A 19,760-nucleotide genomic window follows, 5' to 3' on the forward strand; every position below is an offset into this window, starting at 1 on the left:
AACAAATGACTAATTTACTAACGATATATTGTATTCACAAACTATTGTTAATGTGCTCATATATTATTATATAAACAGCTAATTATATATTAAAAAAATATGGAAGCATTGATTATTTGCGCAGTTGTCATCACTATCTTTTGGATTTATAACATGCACGAGGTGAAACATGTTGGAAGACCCTCGATTTAGATTTCCATTTCTATTTGTAATTAGCTTCATTCATGGCCCCGATTAACATTTACATCATTTTCAATCAATCGTTAATCACATCTATTTTAGATGTAGAACATTTTTAAAAATTTAATTTCGTCTAGATAAATCAATTAGCATCATTCCCACCAGATTGCATATTCCACATTTCAGCATACTCACCATTAAGTTTAATTAACTCCTTATGTGTTCCCCTTTCTACAATCCTTCCTTTATTTAGTAATATAATTGATTCTGCTGAAGATATGGTACTAAGTCTATGAGCAATAATTATGAGAGTTCTATCTTTTTTTAAATCTTCAACAGCTTTTTGAAATAAGTATTCTGTTTTAGAATCTAATGCACTTGTAGCTTCATCAAAAATAACAATTTTAGGATCTTTTAACAAACATCTAGCAATAGCTATTCTTTGTCTTTCACCACCAGATAATTTCATTCCTTTATTTCCAACTACCGTATCCCATTTTTTAGGAAGACCTTCTATAAAATCATATAATTGAGCAGATTTAGTAGCTTTAATTAGTTCCTCCTCTGTTGCATCCAATTTACCATATAATATATTATATCTTATTGTTTCATTAAATAATACAGTATCTTGTGGTACTATTCCAATAATACTTCTTGTCGATTTACGATTATAATTATTAATACATTTTCCACCTATTTTAATATCCCCTTCAGCATCATAAAAACGATATAACAATTTTGCAATAGTTGATTTACCTGAACCCGTATGTCCAACTAATGCACAAGTAGTACCAGCAGGAATAAAAAAGTTTATAGATTTTAATGTTTTACAATTTGATTGTCTTGGGTAACTAAAATTTACATCTGAAAATTCAATATTTACACCAAATTTTTTTTCATGCGATGTGAGAGAAAAGGATTCTAAACCTGTATCATCTGCAACTGGTATTTTATCTTTTAAAGCATCTGTTAAATCAAATATATCTGTATAGGATTTAACTATAGTAGAATATAATGTACCTAAAATATTTAAGGGTGCAAATACATTAGATACATATACCATAACACTAATAAATGTTCCACTATCTTCTCCTTTATATATGATCATGTATATAACACAAAATAAAGTAAAGAATAATGTAGAATTCAAAATAAATTGTTGTGCAATATTTAACATCCCTAAACTGTTTAAAATTTTAATATTATATCTATTAAAATTTGATAATGCACCACAAAATTTTTTTATTTCAAAATCTTCATTATTAAAATATTTAACATTTTCATAATTTTCTAATGAATCATGAACTATACCATGATATAAATTATCCATTTTATTTACTTTATTTCTTATTTTCTTTCTCCATTTAGTTATTTTTATTGTAGTATATATATATGTTGTTAATCCTAAGGTTAATACACTACCTAATAATTTATTCTTATATTTAAAAATAAAAACAATACATGTTACTAGACCTTCAATCGCAGCTGGAATTATATATACTACAAGGGAATTCATCAAATTGCTTGCACTTTCAGTACCTCTATCAACTGTCCTCATTATTCCTCCTGCATTTTTATTTGAAAACCATTCATAAGATAAATTATGGAACTTATGAAATATTGATTCCTGAAGTTCTATAAATGCAGACTCTTTTATATGAGAGTATAATACACCTAATATCTCTTTTAAAAAAGATGAAAAAAAAATAAAAGAGGCATATAATCCTAAATAGTATATAGAATTATAATAATTCTTATTTAAAACTTCATTAGATGCTAATCCAAGATAAATTGGTGATGTAACACTAAAAAGTTTTGAAATTATGACTAAAATAAATATAAATAATACATATGCTCGTAAAATTAAATGATTTCCTTTTAAATCTATTCTTCTACTAGGCCATACATAAGGCATTAAAATATCTTTAAATTCTTTATAATCAAAACTGTTTTCTAAAAATGCAATATTCTTTAACGACTCTGCTTCACTATCATTAGGTTCGTCAAAGGATTTACTTGAATTTCCTCCTTTACTATTTTTTTTTTTATAACTACAATTACTACTAATAGATAATCTTATTTTATTTTTTAATAAATACTCTTTAATAGATTTATCAATGTTTAATTCTTCAATTGATATAGATTTTTCTTTAATTGTTTTTTTCTTTTTTTTACTTTCAAGACTTTTACTTAAATCATCTGAGTCATTTAATTTATTATATGCCATATCATCCGTTAATGATGTATTTTGTCTTTTTGGTTTATCTTTCAATTGTTTATTTTCACTATTCATTTCTGTATCATAATTACTGGATGTGATATTCATTTCATTTTGTTGGGACAACAATGAAGTAGATTTAGGTGGAAATTGATCAGAACGAATGTCTAATACAATGTTTTCATTAGTTTCCATACCATTTAATAATATTTTTGTCAATTCTATTTTAGCAATTATATTTTTTTTATTTATAATATATACATATCTATGAAAAAAATAATAATATATGGCTGAAATAAAGTTATATGCTATAAGTATAGCTCGAAAAATTATCACATACAAATCAATAAACTCGTTCACGTTTGCAATCTCGCTTATATTCACGTTTGCATTATCGCTTATATTCACGTTTGCATTCACGTTTATGTCCACATAATAACTAAAATTAATCATCTTCAACCACATTATAATTACAAATATTCCTGTAAAATGATTTCCATAATTAAACATATTTTTTAATGATTCTAAATGGTATATTTTTGAATTAACAATTAATGAAAATATTGTGTAGACTATTCTTATTCCCCCTAAAACAACCATATCAGCTAGTGTACTACAAAAACTGTAAAATCGGGCTCTTTCATTTTGATATGATTGTGATAAGTTAAACTTGTAACAACCCAGAAATGCAATTATAATGATTAGTATATCTATTATGTGATATATTGCAAATTTTTTATTTGATTTTTTTTTGTTTTGTTCATTCTCAATCCAAAGGTGTCTTATATACTCATAGTTTATTACATTCATTTTATAAAACAAAATAAAAAAAAAAAAAAAATGAATATAAAAAAGACAATCAATGATAATGTCTCTTTGTATAATTAAACAAACTTGGCGGATACAAAATATTTGAAAATAAATTGCTAACCATAAATTTTACAAACAAACAAAATTTCCATAACTATTAAAAAACCAAACAAATAATAAATTATTATATTACTTAAAAATTTTACAATCTATATATCTTTACTTTTTAAATAATATAATTAAACATATGTAACACCAAATATTAGCAAAATATATCCAACAATGAATATATATTATTATACCCTAAATAATGGGTATACAGAGAAATAATAAATTTATATATAATACAAATTTATATTTACAAAGTATTTTTTTTCATTTATAATATTTTCCCATTTTATTTTAATTATTTTTTTTTTTTATATATATAAATACTGTTAATATTTTATAATCTCTTTTTTTTTGTATTCTTTTAATGAGGAAATAATGCAATGCACCCCCAACGATTTTTTCGCGACTATTCTACAACTATATAATAATATGTAATTTTTGTACATATTTAATAATAATTTTTTTGTTTTATTTTTGGAAAAATATTTATATTTTATTCTCCTTGTAGCGTTTTCGGGGAATATAATATGCACACAATTCTGTACTATTTCATCATTATTAGAAAATATAATTTTTCATTTTTTTTTTTTATTTCCTTGGAAAATATTTACAATTCTATTTGTTAATTCTTTCGGTATTTTTTTAATTTATTTTTTTATTTCCCTCTTTTTTTAGTTTACTTTTTTAAATTTTACTTTTTTATTATTTTATGGGTTAGCTAAAAAACTAAGCAGAAAATTAACTGTACTTTTTTTTGCTTTTACATGCTCAAAAAGGTTAGCATAAAAGTAGAATAATATTTTTTTAAGGTGAAGAAAATTGTTTGTATGTCATTTTTTTTACATATAAAAAAGAGGTATTAACAAATGCAAATTTAAAAAATGCCAAATTAAAAAAAAAAAAAAAACTTAACGAAATTGTGAATAAAATCGAGTACCCCTACGTATGCAAATGTATCTCGTGTGCTACATACGTTGGAAAGGTACCCACTTAGTCATACATAAAAAATAAGCATAACAAAGCATAACAAAGCAAAACGAAGCAAAACTAAGTAATGGTAATAAATATGCACATGTATAGTATGTACTGTTTTATGTAAATTTGGTGAATCATTTGATGGCCCATTTATTGGGCAGCTTCTTCGACTGGGGCATGGACAAACTCGTCTTCCTTTTGCTCTCCCTTAAGGTTGAAGGTCAGGTCTCCATTTATTTCATCGTCATCAATTGCGTTTGCTAAAAAGTTCAAGGTAGTTTGATTAAAGGTACATATATCTGCATTATTTTTGAGGTTGGGTATAATTAATTGATGTAATTCATATAAAAGAAATCTAAAATTTGTGTCAAATAAAAATTGATTTCTATAAATATTTATAATTGATAAAATAATATTAATAACATATTCTACATAAAAATTAAAACTTCCACATGCTAAATATTTATTATGATTTTCTTGGATTCTTTGAAAAAAATAAAAAGACATTAAATAGGTTTTCATATAAATTAATAATTTATATGCATAAAAAAAAGGTAAAGAAATTAAAATTTCATTTAAAATATTGTTCTTAATGTTACACATTATTTTTACAATAAATTCATATGGGTTCTGATTTAATAATTCAGGTCTTGATGTTGGTTTAGTTGGTGGTTGTACAAAATCTGGTAATTCATTTTTTGCTTTTGCTTCTTGATATTCTGTTAAATTTTTATAATAAGTTTCTAATAAAGTTATTTCTTCTTCTATAATATCTAAATATTCAATTAATTTTTCACTTGATTTTATAACTTCAATAGTTTTTACTGTAGCTTTATTTAGTATAACATTTTTTTCAACTGATGATGGATATGATAAATCATTTCGAGTAGCTTCTTTTTCTATTTCTAAATTTAATTCTTTTTCTCTTTCTTCCTCTAAAAATATTAAATCCTCTCCCCTTTTCCAACATCTTATACTTTTGTGACTACCAGAAGTTATAAAAAAATTATCATCTAGACTAATAGTTAAAGAAGTAAGGATACCGAACTTACCATCAATTGTACATATACATTGAAATTTAATGGCATCCCACATTTTTATATAACCATCTGAAGATATACTTATCAAGTGATTAGTTTCATTAAAAAATTTTATTTTTGTTAATACATCACAATTAATATGTAATCTCTTATTTATACTACCATATTCTAAATTCCAAATAAATAAAAATTTATCTGATGAACTAGAAGCTAATATTTTATTATCTTTAGATATATCCATACATGTTATTGGTAAACTATGACCATATAAAGTTAAATGCAATTTTAAAGTATCACTATATAATACTTCAATTAAATTATTTAAATATCCTATACATATATATTGTCCATTTGGTGAATACATAGCACAACTTACTTTATCTGTTAAATTATAATAATCAACTTCTTTAAATCGGATTGTGCTTTTATTTAGTTTTACTTTTTCATTTTCCTCCTCTTCGTCACTTGCATAGGAATTGTCATTTTCTTCTTCCTCATTTTCAGAACCCTTTTCAGTAGTAAGACAGTAAATCTTTAAATAATTTTCCATACCGACTGATAAAAAATTCTTTTTTTCTTTTGGATTTTGATATAAAGTAATAATTTTATTAGCATGTCCTTTCAATGTATATTTTAATTCTATATTTTTTAATTCATATAACATTATTTCACCAATATCATTACTTATTATTATATACTCATCATGCTCATAAAAAATAGCACTTGTACATCCTTCCAATTTTAATGTTATTATATTTTGATAATTTTTTAAATTCCATATTTTTACATATTTTTTACATATCGAAATTAGTAGTTCATTATTTTCTGATAAGTTAATAAAATCAACAGAATTATTATGTCCATTATTAATTTGACATATTTCTTTGAAACATTTAGAGTAGTCGTATATTATTTTTTCTACAACTTTTGGTGCTGCCCGTTTTGGCATGTCATCCTCCTCTTCTTCCTCGTTCTCCTCATCATCACTTTCCTCTTCATCATCATTTTCATCTTCTTCATCATTTTCAACTTCATCTTCAACTTCACTTTCATCGCCCTTTTCATTTTCAATTTGCTCATCCTCGTCAGCCTTTACAATAAACATATCATGATTATTCAAAATATCAAAGAGGTTAATTTGAAAGATATCCAAACAATTCGTGGCATAAGATACTAAAAGACAAACAGAAGTATCTTGTTTTCTTTTTTTATATATATCTATATTTTGTAATTTAAATTTACAAGTATAATAAAACACATATTTAATCTCATCTTTTACAGTATGGATATCATATTTATTATGTATTAATAATGCGTTTTCAATTTGGTTTAATCTTTGAGATAGATTAATATAATCTATACTTGTTTTTCCTTTAAATTTTAATATTTTTGTTTGCTCGTTAATAATATTATTTTTTTTTTTAATTAATTTTTTTATATATCTTTTTTTTCTTTGCTTTTCAGATTTTTTTTGATTTTGTATTGAATTTATTTTATATATTTCTATTTTTTTTAAATTAGAACAACAAATAAGGATACCATTATTATCCCCATTTATAGAGTAGCTAGTTCTGTTACAAATTTTATTTGTATTGTCTAACGAATTATTTAAAATGCTAATTTTTTTATCTTCTTCTATTCCTGTTGAATCATCATTATTGCCACTAATCTGATTATTACTTATGGCATTACCTAGTACTTCCTCATTTTGAGGAATAAGAAAAGAAGAATCCTCAGGTTTTAATCCACTTTCATCTTCAACCAATAAACATATTTTCATGTTTACTATTTTACAATTATTGGGTCTTTTAATAACAGATAAAAAGGTGATATAAATTTTTGAATTTGTAAATTTATCTTTTATATTTGAAAATAAATCAATTTTATATATTCTTAGTGTATTATTACATGCTACTATTAATCGAGTATTACTTTCATTGACTACTAAACAGTTAATTTCATCTTCACAATCAACAATAGTTTGAACACACATTTGTATATTTAAATCCCATACTTTAATTAATCCATCTTTAGATACACTAACTAATAAATTATTATTTATAAAATTTTCTACATCATTATTTTCAATTTCTAAAAATTCAATATCATTAACAGCATTAGTATGTCCTTCTAATTTATACATACCCTTATCATTCACTATATCCCATAATATTATATTTGTATCTTTACTACATGAACATAAATAATTTCCTTTATTAAATTTTAATTTACAAATAGCTGATGTATGACCACTAAAAGTTGATAATATTTTATTTTGAAAAATGTCAAATAATCTAATAGAACCATTCATATAACCAACTGCCAAAATGTTTTTATTCTTCTCACTTAAACACATATATGTTACATGATATGTAAAAAAATAATATGGAGGTACAAATGGGACAGTCAACTTTTTCTTTATTTCTTTTTCCTGAATATTCCACAAACTTACTCCTTCATCATGGCCTGCAAACAAAAAAAAAAGAAGTATATATCATGAGTAAAATGAAAAAAACAAATCTAATAAATTGATAAACCTGATTAATTATATTTTTTTCCCTTACCAGTTAGTATATGACTGCTATTAAAAAAAATACAGTTCGAGCTTCTGGAATTCACAATCCCAAAACAATCTTCAAACTCATATCTGTCATAAGACTTCACCATATTTATTTAAAAAAAAATATATAATTAAAAAAGAGATATATTTACAACATAAAAAAATTGAGAAGCAAACCCATTACAATATTTGAAAATTTTTAATACATTTTTTTCAGCCTATTAATTTTGTAATTTTTATAATAATGTTATATACATAATTATGAGCATATAAATACATATTAGTGTAACTAATTCAAATATATCTATTATGTTCTTTCTTAATTATAAGAAGTATATTTGTATTTTCTATGTTGTAAAGTCATAGCTTCTTATGTTGTATAATAAAAATGGATTGAAAAAATTTTTTTTTTTTAAAATATTTTCATTTAACCATTCCAATATAAATATATATTGTAGCTATATACCATTTTTTATTATTTACTCAAATTATAAAAAAATATTAACATACATTTTATATAGATGCATTATTTATTTCCGCATATTATATTTATAGGCATAATAAAATTTCTCTTCACTTCTGGCGATTCTTTTTTTTTTTTTTTTTTTTTTTTCAAGTAATACTCCAGTAGCATGATTAATTTATAAAATTTATTTTTATTTTATTCCCATTTTTTATTTATAAAATACGTAAAAATATGTAAAAAAATATATATTTTTTACTATTATTAAATAAAAGATGTTTATTTTATTTGGGAAATTTCCCCTGACCAATAGGAGATATCTACCCTCACTTTAAAATGATTCCTTTTCCTTATTTTTAATTTTTCATTTGTTTATGTAAAGAGTTTTATAAGTCAGATGTGTCATCAATTAGGTTATTTTTTAAATAACAAAAACTGAAGAATATTAAAAAAAGTAAATAAATAATGCATCACATATAAATATGCAAATTTACGCAACGGGATTAATACCAAAGCATAAGTAGAATAAAATTTGAATAACAATAGGAATACATATATTTGCAACTCTCCTACTTATAACCAAAACAAATAATGTATCGATATCTCTCATTTTCTATAATTCTCACAACATTGAATATTTGAAGTAGTTTCTAAAAAAATGGAACATAGAAATTCACTTAATTATAAAGCAAACAAAATTAATGATTTAAGTAGAATGCTAAATAACCCCAACTCAGATAATGATAAAAAAAAAAGTATTGAAAATGAAATAAATGAAAATTGTCAAGACAATTTTATTGAACAATTTTGCCAAGACTTAAATAATGAATCCGAAGAAAATGTAAACGAAGAAAATAAAAATGAAACAAATTTATTAACCGATATAGACAATAATTTTATTTTAAAAAAAAAAATTTATGAAAAAAATATTGCACAAATAGAAAAACAAATACAAACAAATAAACTTAATAGACTTATTAAAACAAATGAAATTATGATAGAAATGCTTACATTAATAAAAAATAGAAAATTAAATACAAAATCGTTTTTTTAACACACCAATTGTTTAGATAGTTTTTTTTTTATTAATATGTTTAATATATTATTTCATTTTTTTTATTCTCAAAAGTTTATTATAATTCAAAAAATGGTAGCACATATGTATACACACAAAATCAAATAGTAGGGTAGTAACAAGCCAAAATATGCTCTACTTGATTGGTATATATCCATTTTTTTTTGTAAATATTTAAACATGATCATGCATTAAATGTAAAAATAAAATTTGGTAAGAAGCTATCCCCTTTTTGTTTTCATCTTTTGTGATAGCATATTATCAAATATTTCCTGAGTATTTTTTATGTGCCTTTCCATATAATCTATGTTATTATTATTTTTTTTGAAATTTTGTAAAAAATCATTAAATGTTTCTTTTTGTTTATATGCTAAATTATATTTCTTTAGCATGTCTTCTATACTTTTCTTGGGAACTATATCATAAGTAAATAAAAAAAAAGTATTAACTATGCTTAGCTTATTTTCGAGTTTATTTTCAAAGTAATCAAAATTTAATAAAACTAAAAGAAAGGAGCGTAATCTATTCCATATTTTTAAATAGAGTTCTATCATTTTTTTCTGATCACTACTTATTATTTCGTAACATTTGTAAAATAAAAATATATTTTTTATAAAATTATTAAAATCTGTATATTCAATATCGAGCTTTTTCATTGATATAGTATACTCAACCATATCGAGAAAATATCTGAGAGTGTGAAAAAAAAATTATTTCAAAAATGAATAAATGCGCATATATGTACATAAAAAAGAGAATACACAATTCCGTCAAAATATAAGACAATAACTATACGATTGAAAATAATAAATATTTTTTAAATACATCCTTACATTGTTAAATGAATAATAATACTGATGTAGGTGGCCCATTCCCTTTTTTGGTCTTCCAATTGAATGTTATTACTGATAGTATTATCATTTTTTGAAAATCCAATATTTTTTGTTATTTCAATTTCATTTATAAAATTTATAGAATTAATTATTTCAATACATTTTGTTGTATTTGATATTAATAAATCCCAATCGCAGGATATGTTATTTTGCTTAAAATATATATTAAAACCCAAAAAAAAGAATGAGACATATAAACACATATATTTTTCTATTTTTATTTTATCATATAATGGTAATTTTACAATATCTTTATCCATTTTATTTATTTTTTTTTCATCATTATGTTTTGATATTAACTGTGCAGGTAAAATAAAATCCTTCATATAAATCTTTTCAAACATATGTAATAATATATAATTAAATTTACAAATAAAATTGTGTATTATATTTGAATAATTTTTAAATAATGAATTATGATATTTTTTTTTTTTAACAACTATAGACAAAAAAATCAATGCATTCATTTCTTTCTGATTGGCTAACTGTTTTTTTTTTAAACTTTTTTTCTCTCCTTCATTATTATCAATAATATAATCGGTTTTATTTGTCTTTTTGTTTTTACATTCCTTTTCTATTCCTTCTTTTATGATAGATTCTTTACCCGATTTTTCAACGGTATCACTATAACTGCTACTACTACCAATATCACTAGAGCTTCCATCAGACTCACTATATGTTGTATTGTCTATATCTTCACAATCGTTTGATGTAACAATTTCATTAGCATTTAAATTGGAAAATATATATTCAGTTGATTTATTTAAGCATTCAATATTCTTTTTAAAAAAAGTTTCTAACATTCCCCATTTAAAAAATAAAGGAATAATACATGATTTACACATATTTTCATTTTTTATTTTATACAAACTATTTAATTGTCTACAACCATATTTATGTATACTTAAATAATTATCCATATCTAAATTTATATGTTTTAATATTTTAAAATAATATGGTTGCATTAATGTATTTATACTGTCTATAAAAAATTTTTCTGAAAACTGTGTCTTTAAAAATTCCTGAACATGTTCAGAATTACATATTACTATTTCTTCATCATTTTTTAATTTTAAAAAATTATATATACATATTAAAAGAGATGAATATCGAATAAATTTTTTATTTAAAATAGGATCCTTTAACAAAAGATATTTTTTAAGATAATTTTTACAATGAATATTATTTTTATCTTCAATTTTTTTAAGCAAAAACATGTTATCCTCTTCCCTCAATTTAATATTCGTTATTTCAAATAAAACACAAGCCAAATTATATCTTTCAATTAATTTCAGATTAGTAGAAAATTTACTTATACATATCATCAAAACAGGATATTCATTTAATAAGTTGATACATTTTTTTGCTTGTTCTTTTATATCACAATCCCACATAGAATAGGTTATTAAATTTGAGGCTAACCTTAAAAATTCACAGATTTCTTTATTATTTATTTTTTCATGATGCTCCTGTTTTAAATATGATAGTTTTTTAATACAACATTCAATGTTAAATGTGAAAAAGTCTTTTGTTATTCTTTTATTTAATTCATTGTAATCAATTTCATTAGAAAAACTCGGGTTTATATTTTTATTTAATTCTAATACAAGAATAATAAAAAATTTTCGAACTCTTAAGCATTTATCATTTATAAGATATTTAATTCTATCAAATATTTTCATAAATATTTTATTGATTTTTTTATTCTTTGCCATTTCACAGAAACCTAAAACCACCTCTGTTTTCACATTATCATAACTTTTACCCCTTAAAAGTTTATTTATTAAAGTATCAAATAATTTTGTCCTTTTTTCTTCACTTATTATTTCCCATAATTCATTTATAACCTATTACAGAAAAGGTGAATTATTTACCTGTCTTATGTGTGCAGCTAGCTATTTTTTTTTTTTTTTTTTTTTTTTCTTACATAACAAATACATTTGGCTATTGCCTGTAAAACACACGAATTTTCATCTTCGCACATATCAAAGAGGGCATTATAGGCTCTTCAAAAGGAAATAAACACAAATATAGACATGATCACATTATCATATATATATTGGTATGATTTTTATTAATAAAACTTTGACTAACTTTTCCATTTCTTGCAAATAATTTATGTTTTTTATGCAGGGATCCTAAATTTGGGGTTTTAGCAAAATTGACAAAAGAACCAAAATAAAGAATAAACGTATTTATAGCCATAACAAAGACTAAGTTGTGTTTACAAAAATTTGCAGTATATACTACTAACACAATGCATTATGTAATATCAGCATACATTTAAATAAATAAGTGCAAATTTAATTTACCACAACAGGGAAAATCAGCTGAAAAATGCACACGGTGTTAAACCGAATTTTCCAGTTAGCAGACTGAAGAGGAAAGTAAAGTACATACATATAAGTGTATGTAACACTTTGAGAAATAATAGAAGCGTATATTATTTGCATATATTTTCATCTCGTTGAATTACCATTAAGTTTCTCCAAATAACTGGGTCATATATTTTGAAAATTAAATTATTAACATTTTTATCCCTTTTATAGAATAAAAGAAAAATAAATTGTCATGAAATAGTAAGATAATAAATAAGTTCTTTATAAACATATTGATCGATATATATATAATATTGCGTATTTATTTACCCCTTATTTGTGTGAAATATATTCAGAAGATATCTAAAACGCGATGCAATTTTAATGGGGCACTTTATAGAAAATTGTACGAGATATTCGATTTGGTTTTCTACTACAAATTGCATTTCACCAGAACAGTTCTAAGGATAAAAAAAATAATAAATATATCAATTTTATTAATAAATAACATATACTAATATAAAAAATGAAGGCATAAATAAAATTTATAAAACTAAAAAGTGAAACACATATACTCTTTTAATTACTTTCCATGCCATGTAGATAATTTCACAATAGTGGTTAATTGCTTCATATGATATGAGGACAGTATTATGAACCATTTTCTGTTAAAAAAAATAATAGATGAAATAAAATAGTACATCAAAATTTAGTAAAAAAAAAAAAAGGACTTATATAGACACCATTTTTATTGCTTACACTAAATAAATGAGAGGCAATAGATTCATGTTGAACCCATACATATGACAAAAATAATTTCCCATCAGCACTGAAAATGTAAAAAAAATATATATGTATATTTTATATTTATTAGCGCTTTTATTGTTGGTAAATAAAATATTTGAAATAATTTAGGATTACTTTTCATAAAATTTCGGAAGGTTTAATGAATAGGAGCACAAGAGACAAAATGAATCTATTGTTTTTTCTGGTGTTTCCCATTTTATATATTTACAAAAGTCTTTATATTTTTTAAGTTTACTAATATCTGCACCTTTTCCCTAAAGTGATTATCAAATTCGAGAATGTTGGGCATAAAATTATACATACATATATGCATATAAACTTTTGGAAAACTCTCTTTATTTACCTCCGAAGAACAACATCTCCATAACAAAAATAATAAAACATTTATTTTTATATTCTCAGAAAATATACTATCTTTTAAATTTAATTCACAAATTTGTAATAAACATTTTCCAAATGATTCCCTCACGTCTTTATCACTTAACATGAAGTGAAGTTCTATTAATAAAAAGGTGAGGAAATAAAAACATGACAAAGTAAAAACATGACAAAGTAAAAAACATGATGAAGTAAAAAACAGGATAAAGAAAGTGTACGTGTGAACGACAAAATTACAAACATGTTTAATATGCGATTATTAATGAACATATATTTTTATAAGTATAACCAGTTATTTTATTAAATAATGCTTCGAAATATTCATCAAAAGAAATGTGTTTATTTTTTTTTTCATTATTTTCTAAATGTTGTAAATATAAGAAGATGAAACTTATACAACATAAGAGATACTGTCTATCTTTTTCCTCCTTAAAAAATATATATATATATATAATACAAGAATATATAACTATGTACATATAAAATTCAGGTATATAATATACTGACTAATAATATAACCTATTTGAAAATATAAATTTTAATTTAATTTGCTAAGCATTTTCATATATACCAAAAATAACAATGTCTTATTTTCTTCATCGAAATTTAATTTTTCATGATTTATATGATCCTCTAATTTATTTCCCAAATATATCCAAATTTCTCCGATATCTTTATTTTTACATGATTTAAATATATTCAATAATTCAGTCTTTTAAGAAAAAGGATAAATAGAAAATGTAGAGAGTAAATGATTTCATAAAACATTTTAAACATGTTTATTGCCACATTTTATTAGATAATCTAAATTAGTGTAAGAACGAAGAAGATGTAATAATACTAACAAGATTAGTACATATATTAGCTATAAAAAAGAAAAAGCTAGCTATATTTATATAACTCTCACCTTTTTTTTGCATAACAATTTGAATTCAGATACCTCCTTAATGTTGTCTAAAACTTTTTGATACATTTTTTTATTTTTTACAATAATTATGATGAAGTACTTTTCCAATCGATATTATATAATAGTGTTGTTTTTCTCTTCTTAAAAAATATGCATAAATAATTAAGTACATATGTCGTATTATTAAAATGGAAATTTCAATCTCTATAAATTATATCACCATGTCTTTATATTATTTCAGGTAATTTTTTTTATACTATAATGTGTATATTTTTATTAATCAATTATTATTATTTTTTTTTTTAATAATAGAATAAATTTTTCGTTTGAATAAAAAAGATGCACAAACAAAATCAGCGTTAAAATCAAATAAGTAATACTAATAAATATGTAAACATTTCTATATGCTTGTTTATTTACATATTTATCTTTACATAATTACACATAAAAAATATTAAAAATTTTAACACTTTCAATGCATTATTATATGTATATATACTATACACCTCAGTGAGACATATACATAAACAAAAAAAAAAATAGAAAAATAGGATCCTTACGCGTAAGCTTAAAAAATTAATAAAACGAGAAAAATAAGTAAAAATAATTATTATTCAACAATAAGCAATGAGGATAATAATAATAATTTAATATATTAGTGCATATAGACCCTTGAAATTATCAAAAAATCACAATATCATATTATTTTCTTCTCTCTCTACTTTTCCTCCATATCCGCTATGCGCCTTTTTATTCATTTTACTTTAAAATTTTCAATTTTTCAATTTTTCAATGATTTACATTTTCTTTGGTCAGGGCTAATCCCCGTTATCCTCCGAGGAGTCCACAGTTATGCACCTATGTACACTTGATTTGTCATCCATATTTTTTGCCTTAATTTTTTCAGCCATTTTATCAAACTTGGCAATATCATAATGATTATTTTTACTAGATATATAGGCATCTTTTATTCTTCTTTTTTTATATAAATTTGTTTTATCATTAAAAGTGTTACTCGAATTAAGTACACTATTATTTCCATCACTAATAATAAAAGTATTTTCATTCATGGGAATAGTTTTCTGTTTTGAAAATCGAATAATATTGGGTCGGTCTGTTTCAATATAATTACTATTATAATTGTAGTGCATATTATTTTTGATGGAATTATCAACAGATGTATTACTCACAATTGTTATAGTACTTTTAGTACAACTATTTGTAACATCTCTAACTTTTTTTAAATTAAAAATCGAAGAATTTTGTTTAGTCATATTAGTATTACTACCACTTTTTCTATGACTATTATCATAAGTATTATTATTTTTTTTTTTTGTAATATTTTCAATAAGTGTTGTTATATTTTTTGGATTATTTTTAATTGGTGAACATCTACTTGAAGTTTCTTCTACCTCATTATCTGAATAAATGACAATACGAGCTGATGCTAATCCTTTTCTTTGATTATTATTACTTTCATTATTGTCTATATACTTTTTTTTTGTATTAATATTTGAATTTATTTCTTTAGCATTATGATATTTATTTGATTCATGTATTTTTCTTTTATTTATTAAATTATTTGAATTATTTAATGTGTGTAAATTTTTAAAAGTTAGATCATATCTATTATTTTTTTCTACAATATCATTTGTATTAGTTCCAAAATGTTTGAAGTTACCACTACTACCATTTTTTAAATCATAAAATTCTTTCATTTTATAATTATCTTTTTTATCATGATCGCTATGACTTAACATCATTTTATCATTACTCATATTTTTATTTCTATAAAATGTAACATTTAATTTACTCATTTCTATAGTATCAAAAAGGAACACTTTTTTATTTTTTCCCTTGTCATTATAAATATCAATTTTATGTTTGTCTTGATAAAAGTTTATAAGAGCTTCTATATATTCATAATTAATTATTACATTTGTTTTATATCGGAAATTAAATAAACTTGTTAATATTTCTGATAATGCTATATGTGGAAATTTACAAAAATATTTATTACTTTTTTCTACTAATATTTCAAAACCTGCTGATATCATATCTTTCAAAAAACATTTTTGTTTATTAAATATTTTTATATAATTTAATATATCATGAGATATGCTTTCAAATTTTTTGAAATATTTTTCAATTAATTTATAATTCTCCTTACAATTATTATTTATATTGTTAGTTTTATTTCCTTTATTTCCATCTTGTTCCCTTTCACCAATTTCCCCACTTTTTTCATTTCCTTTCATTTTATCAGGGACGTCCATTTTGTGTGACCCATTATTTTGTAAGCTAACATTTTCTGTTACATTTTTGTTGGCATTCTTTTCATTTTTCAAATATTTATCATCCTGTGTGTTGATTCCATTTTCTACTTTTTTTTTATTATCTTGTTCTTTCGAATTAGGGTGACTATTTTTACAATGAATAGATCCATTTTTTCCACTCACATTTATAGTAGCAGAATCTACATCTATATTTTCTTTACTATTTTTTTCCATATTATCATGATATACTTTCCATGCTGATATATCTTTTAATATATTGTTTAGATGCAATTTATTATTTTTTTCAAATATTTGTGAAGTTTTAATTTTTGTAATAAATTCTTTTTCATAATTTACAAACAATTTAGTATTGTAGGAAAAAATATATTCAAACCAAATTCGACAAATATCAATATCATTTAAAGTGTTTGATGTTTTGTTTATAATTGTAGTTAGCCATCTTAATTGTTTTACATCGATTTCAATAAAATCATCTAAAACCATATTAAAATGTTTTAAAGTTTTTTTATGTTTTTTCATAACATGTAAAAATATTTTGTGAATATATATTTTTATAATTTTTTGAATTTCTGATATATCTACTTCACCTGGTAATGCATCTAATTCTTTTTCTAAATTTTCAAAATATGAAATATATTCTAAAGGAATATGTTTTTCAAATTTCTTCCATGCAAATGGATTAAAAATTATTTCTTCTTCTGAAAATTCAGATTCTTTATCACTATTTGCATTATCATCATCTGATGAAGATTCACATATATCTTCCTCACTAGAATATATCATATAATCGTTATGTTTTTTTTCAATACTTTGTATATCATTACTTATGATATATACATCATCTGTATTTTCATTTACAAATTGAGAGGAAGATAAATTTAATACATTTTTATAATTCACATTATCTGAGCTATCACTTTGATCCGTATTTTCTATATTTATGTAGTCTACTTCTTTATCACTTTCATATGTGTATTTACATTTTGAACTATAAAATGAAAAAAAATAATTTGGATTTATTTCAACATAATCATCTGAAATATCTGCACTCCATACACTATATTCATCTTCAATCTGTCTTGTTAATATAATTTCATTTTTTGTTTTATTTAATTCTTTATACATTTCTTCGTCATCTAAGAATGGGTCGTTTATATCATAAAACATATCACCACCTCCTAATTTAAAATATGATGTTGGATCACCAACTAAATGTTGTAAATTTATTCGATCAGATAATGAATTAATACATTTTAACAACGGATCTAATGATTCTTGTTTTTTTTTTTGAAGATCAAAATTTTTAAAATCATCATATGGAAAAATATTACTAGATCCACAATTTATTCCTGTATTATTACTTAATAATGGATTTGTCACCATTTTTGGAATTATTCTATTTTTATTATTTACATTATGTTCATCTATTAAATTATTAGAAGATTCTTCGATAGAATAATTTGTATTATTTGCTGTAGTTAGACTTCCAGCATGATCAGTTAACATATTTGTTGATGTATTTAAATTTCCTACATCTACATTTTCATTTATTATTACATTACTAATACTATTATAATTTTGATAATATACAAAACTACATTCACTTTTATATTTATTTAAACATTCCGAATAAAAATCTATAACTACACATGGGGTTTCTCTTTTTATATTTTTATCTTCACCATTATCAATAGATGTTATATCTATATATATACTAGTTCCATGTTTATATCTTTGTAATATTAAATCTTTTTCACGAACATTTTCTTCTTCTACTTCTTCATCTGATAAATTTGTCTCATCATTCAATAAAATATCATCTTCTGTTTCATAACTACTTTTATTTTCAATCCCTAAATGTTTTTTTCCTTCTTCATTTTCATTATTTTTTTTTATACTTAAATGGTTAGCACTATTATTAGTAGTAGAGGAAGGACCATTTGTCCCAAAATTATTATACATGTTTATTTCATTTTTATTTGTATTAGTCATACCATAAATATCTAAGTTATTTTCTACCTTTGGAAAATTATTTATTTCATTATTTTTCTTTCCATCATTTATTCGTATATTATCTGTTTCATTATTTTTTTTTTTTTTCTCACTCTTACAATTATGATCTATTTCATTTTCTTTCCTTTTACTTTTGTCTATAGTATCCATTGATTTTCATTATATTCAAAAAAAAAAAAAAAAGAAAATATAGACAAAATCGAACAAATAAAATTTATCGGAAAAATAAGCTATCGATTTTACAAAAAAACTGGAAATAGATATACATACATTAAAGTATGTCAAATTAGTATATGTACAATTTCTGAACTAGTATAATAAATTGATTAAAAGCTTCGATTTTTCAAATAAATATATATACATGCATAAGTGTACATAAATAACTAGTGAATTCTCCCTAGCCATTCATCACTCTGCTAATATATTTTAAAATGCATATGTATATGCGTATATATCTCACTGATTATGTATTAATCCGTTTTCTTTCTAAATATAAAAATCGTATTTTACACTTATAGCTATATCTTTATTTTTCTCACACAAATTTGTAATTCCGTATGTTCATATATATTCTCTTATTCACTTCCGTCAATTTTGTACAAACTTTTGAATTGTCTTGGATGTAATATTGTTATTTTTAAGTATTACATTCTATTTTAATGTCACAAATTGTGTATATATATCACCACATATGCATGTGCATCACTTGGGAATA

At 22.6% G+C, this 19,760-nt stretch overlaps 5 protein-coding genes across 5 annotated transcripts; 1 reads left to right on the forward strand and 4 right to left on the reverse strand.

The window, feature by feature from the left end:
- Nucleotides 1-322: 322 nt before the first annotated feature.
- PVVCY_1301330 (ABC transporter B family member 2, putative multidrug resistance protein 2, putative) lies at nt 323-3,208 on the reverse strand (the record flags this gene model as incomplete). Its single annotated transcript, XM_008623809.2, has 1 exon — nt 323-3,208. One exon carries the CDS (start codon nt 3,206-3,208, stop codon nt 323-325), a length of 2,886 nt encoding a protein of 961 aa, XP_008622031.1.
- A 1,236-nt stretch (nt 3,209-4,444) lies between these two features.
- Nucleotides 4,445-8,001, reverse strand: PVVCY_1301340 (U3 small nucleolar RNA-associated protein 12, putative; the record flags this gene model as incomplete). Its single annotated transcript, XM_008623810.2, has 2 exons — nt 4,445-7,800; nt 7,899-8,001. The coding sequence occupies 2 exons, from the start codon at nt 7,999-8,001 to the stop codon at nt 4,445-4,447; spliced, it is 3,459 nt and encodes a 1,152-aa protein (XP_008622032.1).
- A 1,014-nt stretch (nt 8,002-9,015) lies between these two features.
- Nucleotides 9,016-9,411, forward strand: PVVCY_1301350 (conserved Plasmodium protein, unknown function; the record flags this gene model as incomplete). Its single annotated transcript, XM_008623811.2, has 1 exon — nt 9,016-9,411. The coding sequence occupies one exon, from the start codon at nt 9,016-9,018 to the stop codon at nt 9,409-9,411; it is 396 nt and encodes a 131-aa protein (XP_008622033.1).
- A 242-nt stretch (nt 9,412-9,653) lies between these two features.
- PVVCY_1301360 (condensin-2 complex subunit G2, putative) lies at nt 9,654-14,801 on the reverse strand (the record flags this gene model as incomplete). Its single annotated transcript, XM_008623812.2, has 14 exons — nt 9,654-10,122; nt 10,266-12,172; nt 12,253-12,331; nt 12,420-12,463; nt 12,638-12,700; nt 12,802-12,865; nt 12,974-13,104; nt 13,231-13,308; nt 13,403-13,472; nt 13,565-13,704; nt 13,794-13,948; nt 14,118-14,256; nt 14,400-14,540; nt 14,736-14,801. 14 exons carry the CDS (start codon nt 14,799-14,801, stop codon nt 9,654-9,656), a joined length of 3,546 nt encoding a protein of 1,181 aa, XP_008622034.2.
- A 752-nt stretch (nt 14,802-15,553) lies between these two features.
- PVVCY_1301370 (conserved Plasmodium protein, unknown function) lies at nt 15,554-19,195 on the reverse strand (the record flags this gene model as incomplete). The annotated part of the gene is made up of 1 exon (XM_008623813.2): nt 15,554-19,195. The coding sequence occupies one exon, from the start codon at nt 19,193-19,195 to the stop codon at nt 15,554-15,556; it is 3,642 nt and encodes a 1,213-aa protein (XP_008622035.2).
- Between the last annotated feature and the right edge of the window lie 565 nt (nt 19,196-19,760).

The sequence above is a fragment of the Plasmodium vinckei genome, assembly GCF_900681995.1.
Source record: "Plasmodium vinckei vinckei genome assembly, chromosome: PVVCY_13".
In the NCBI taxonomy this organism is placed as follows: Eukaryota; Apicomplexa; class Aconoidasida; order Haemosporida; family Plasmodiidae; genus Plasmodium; species Plasmodium vinckei.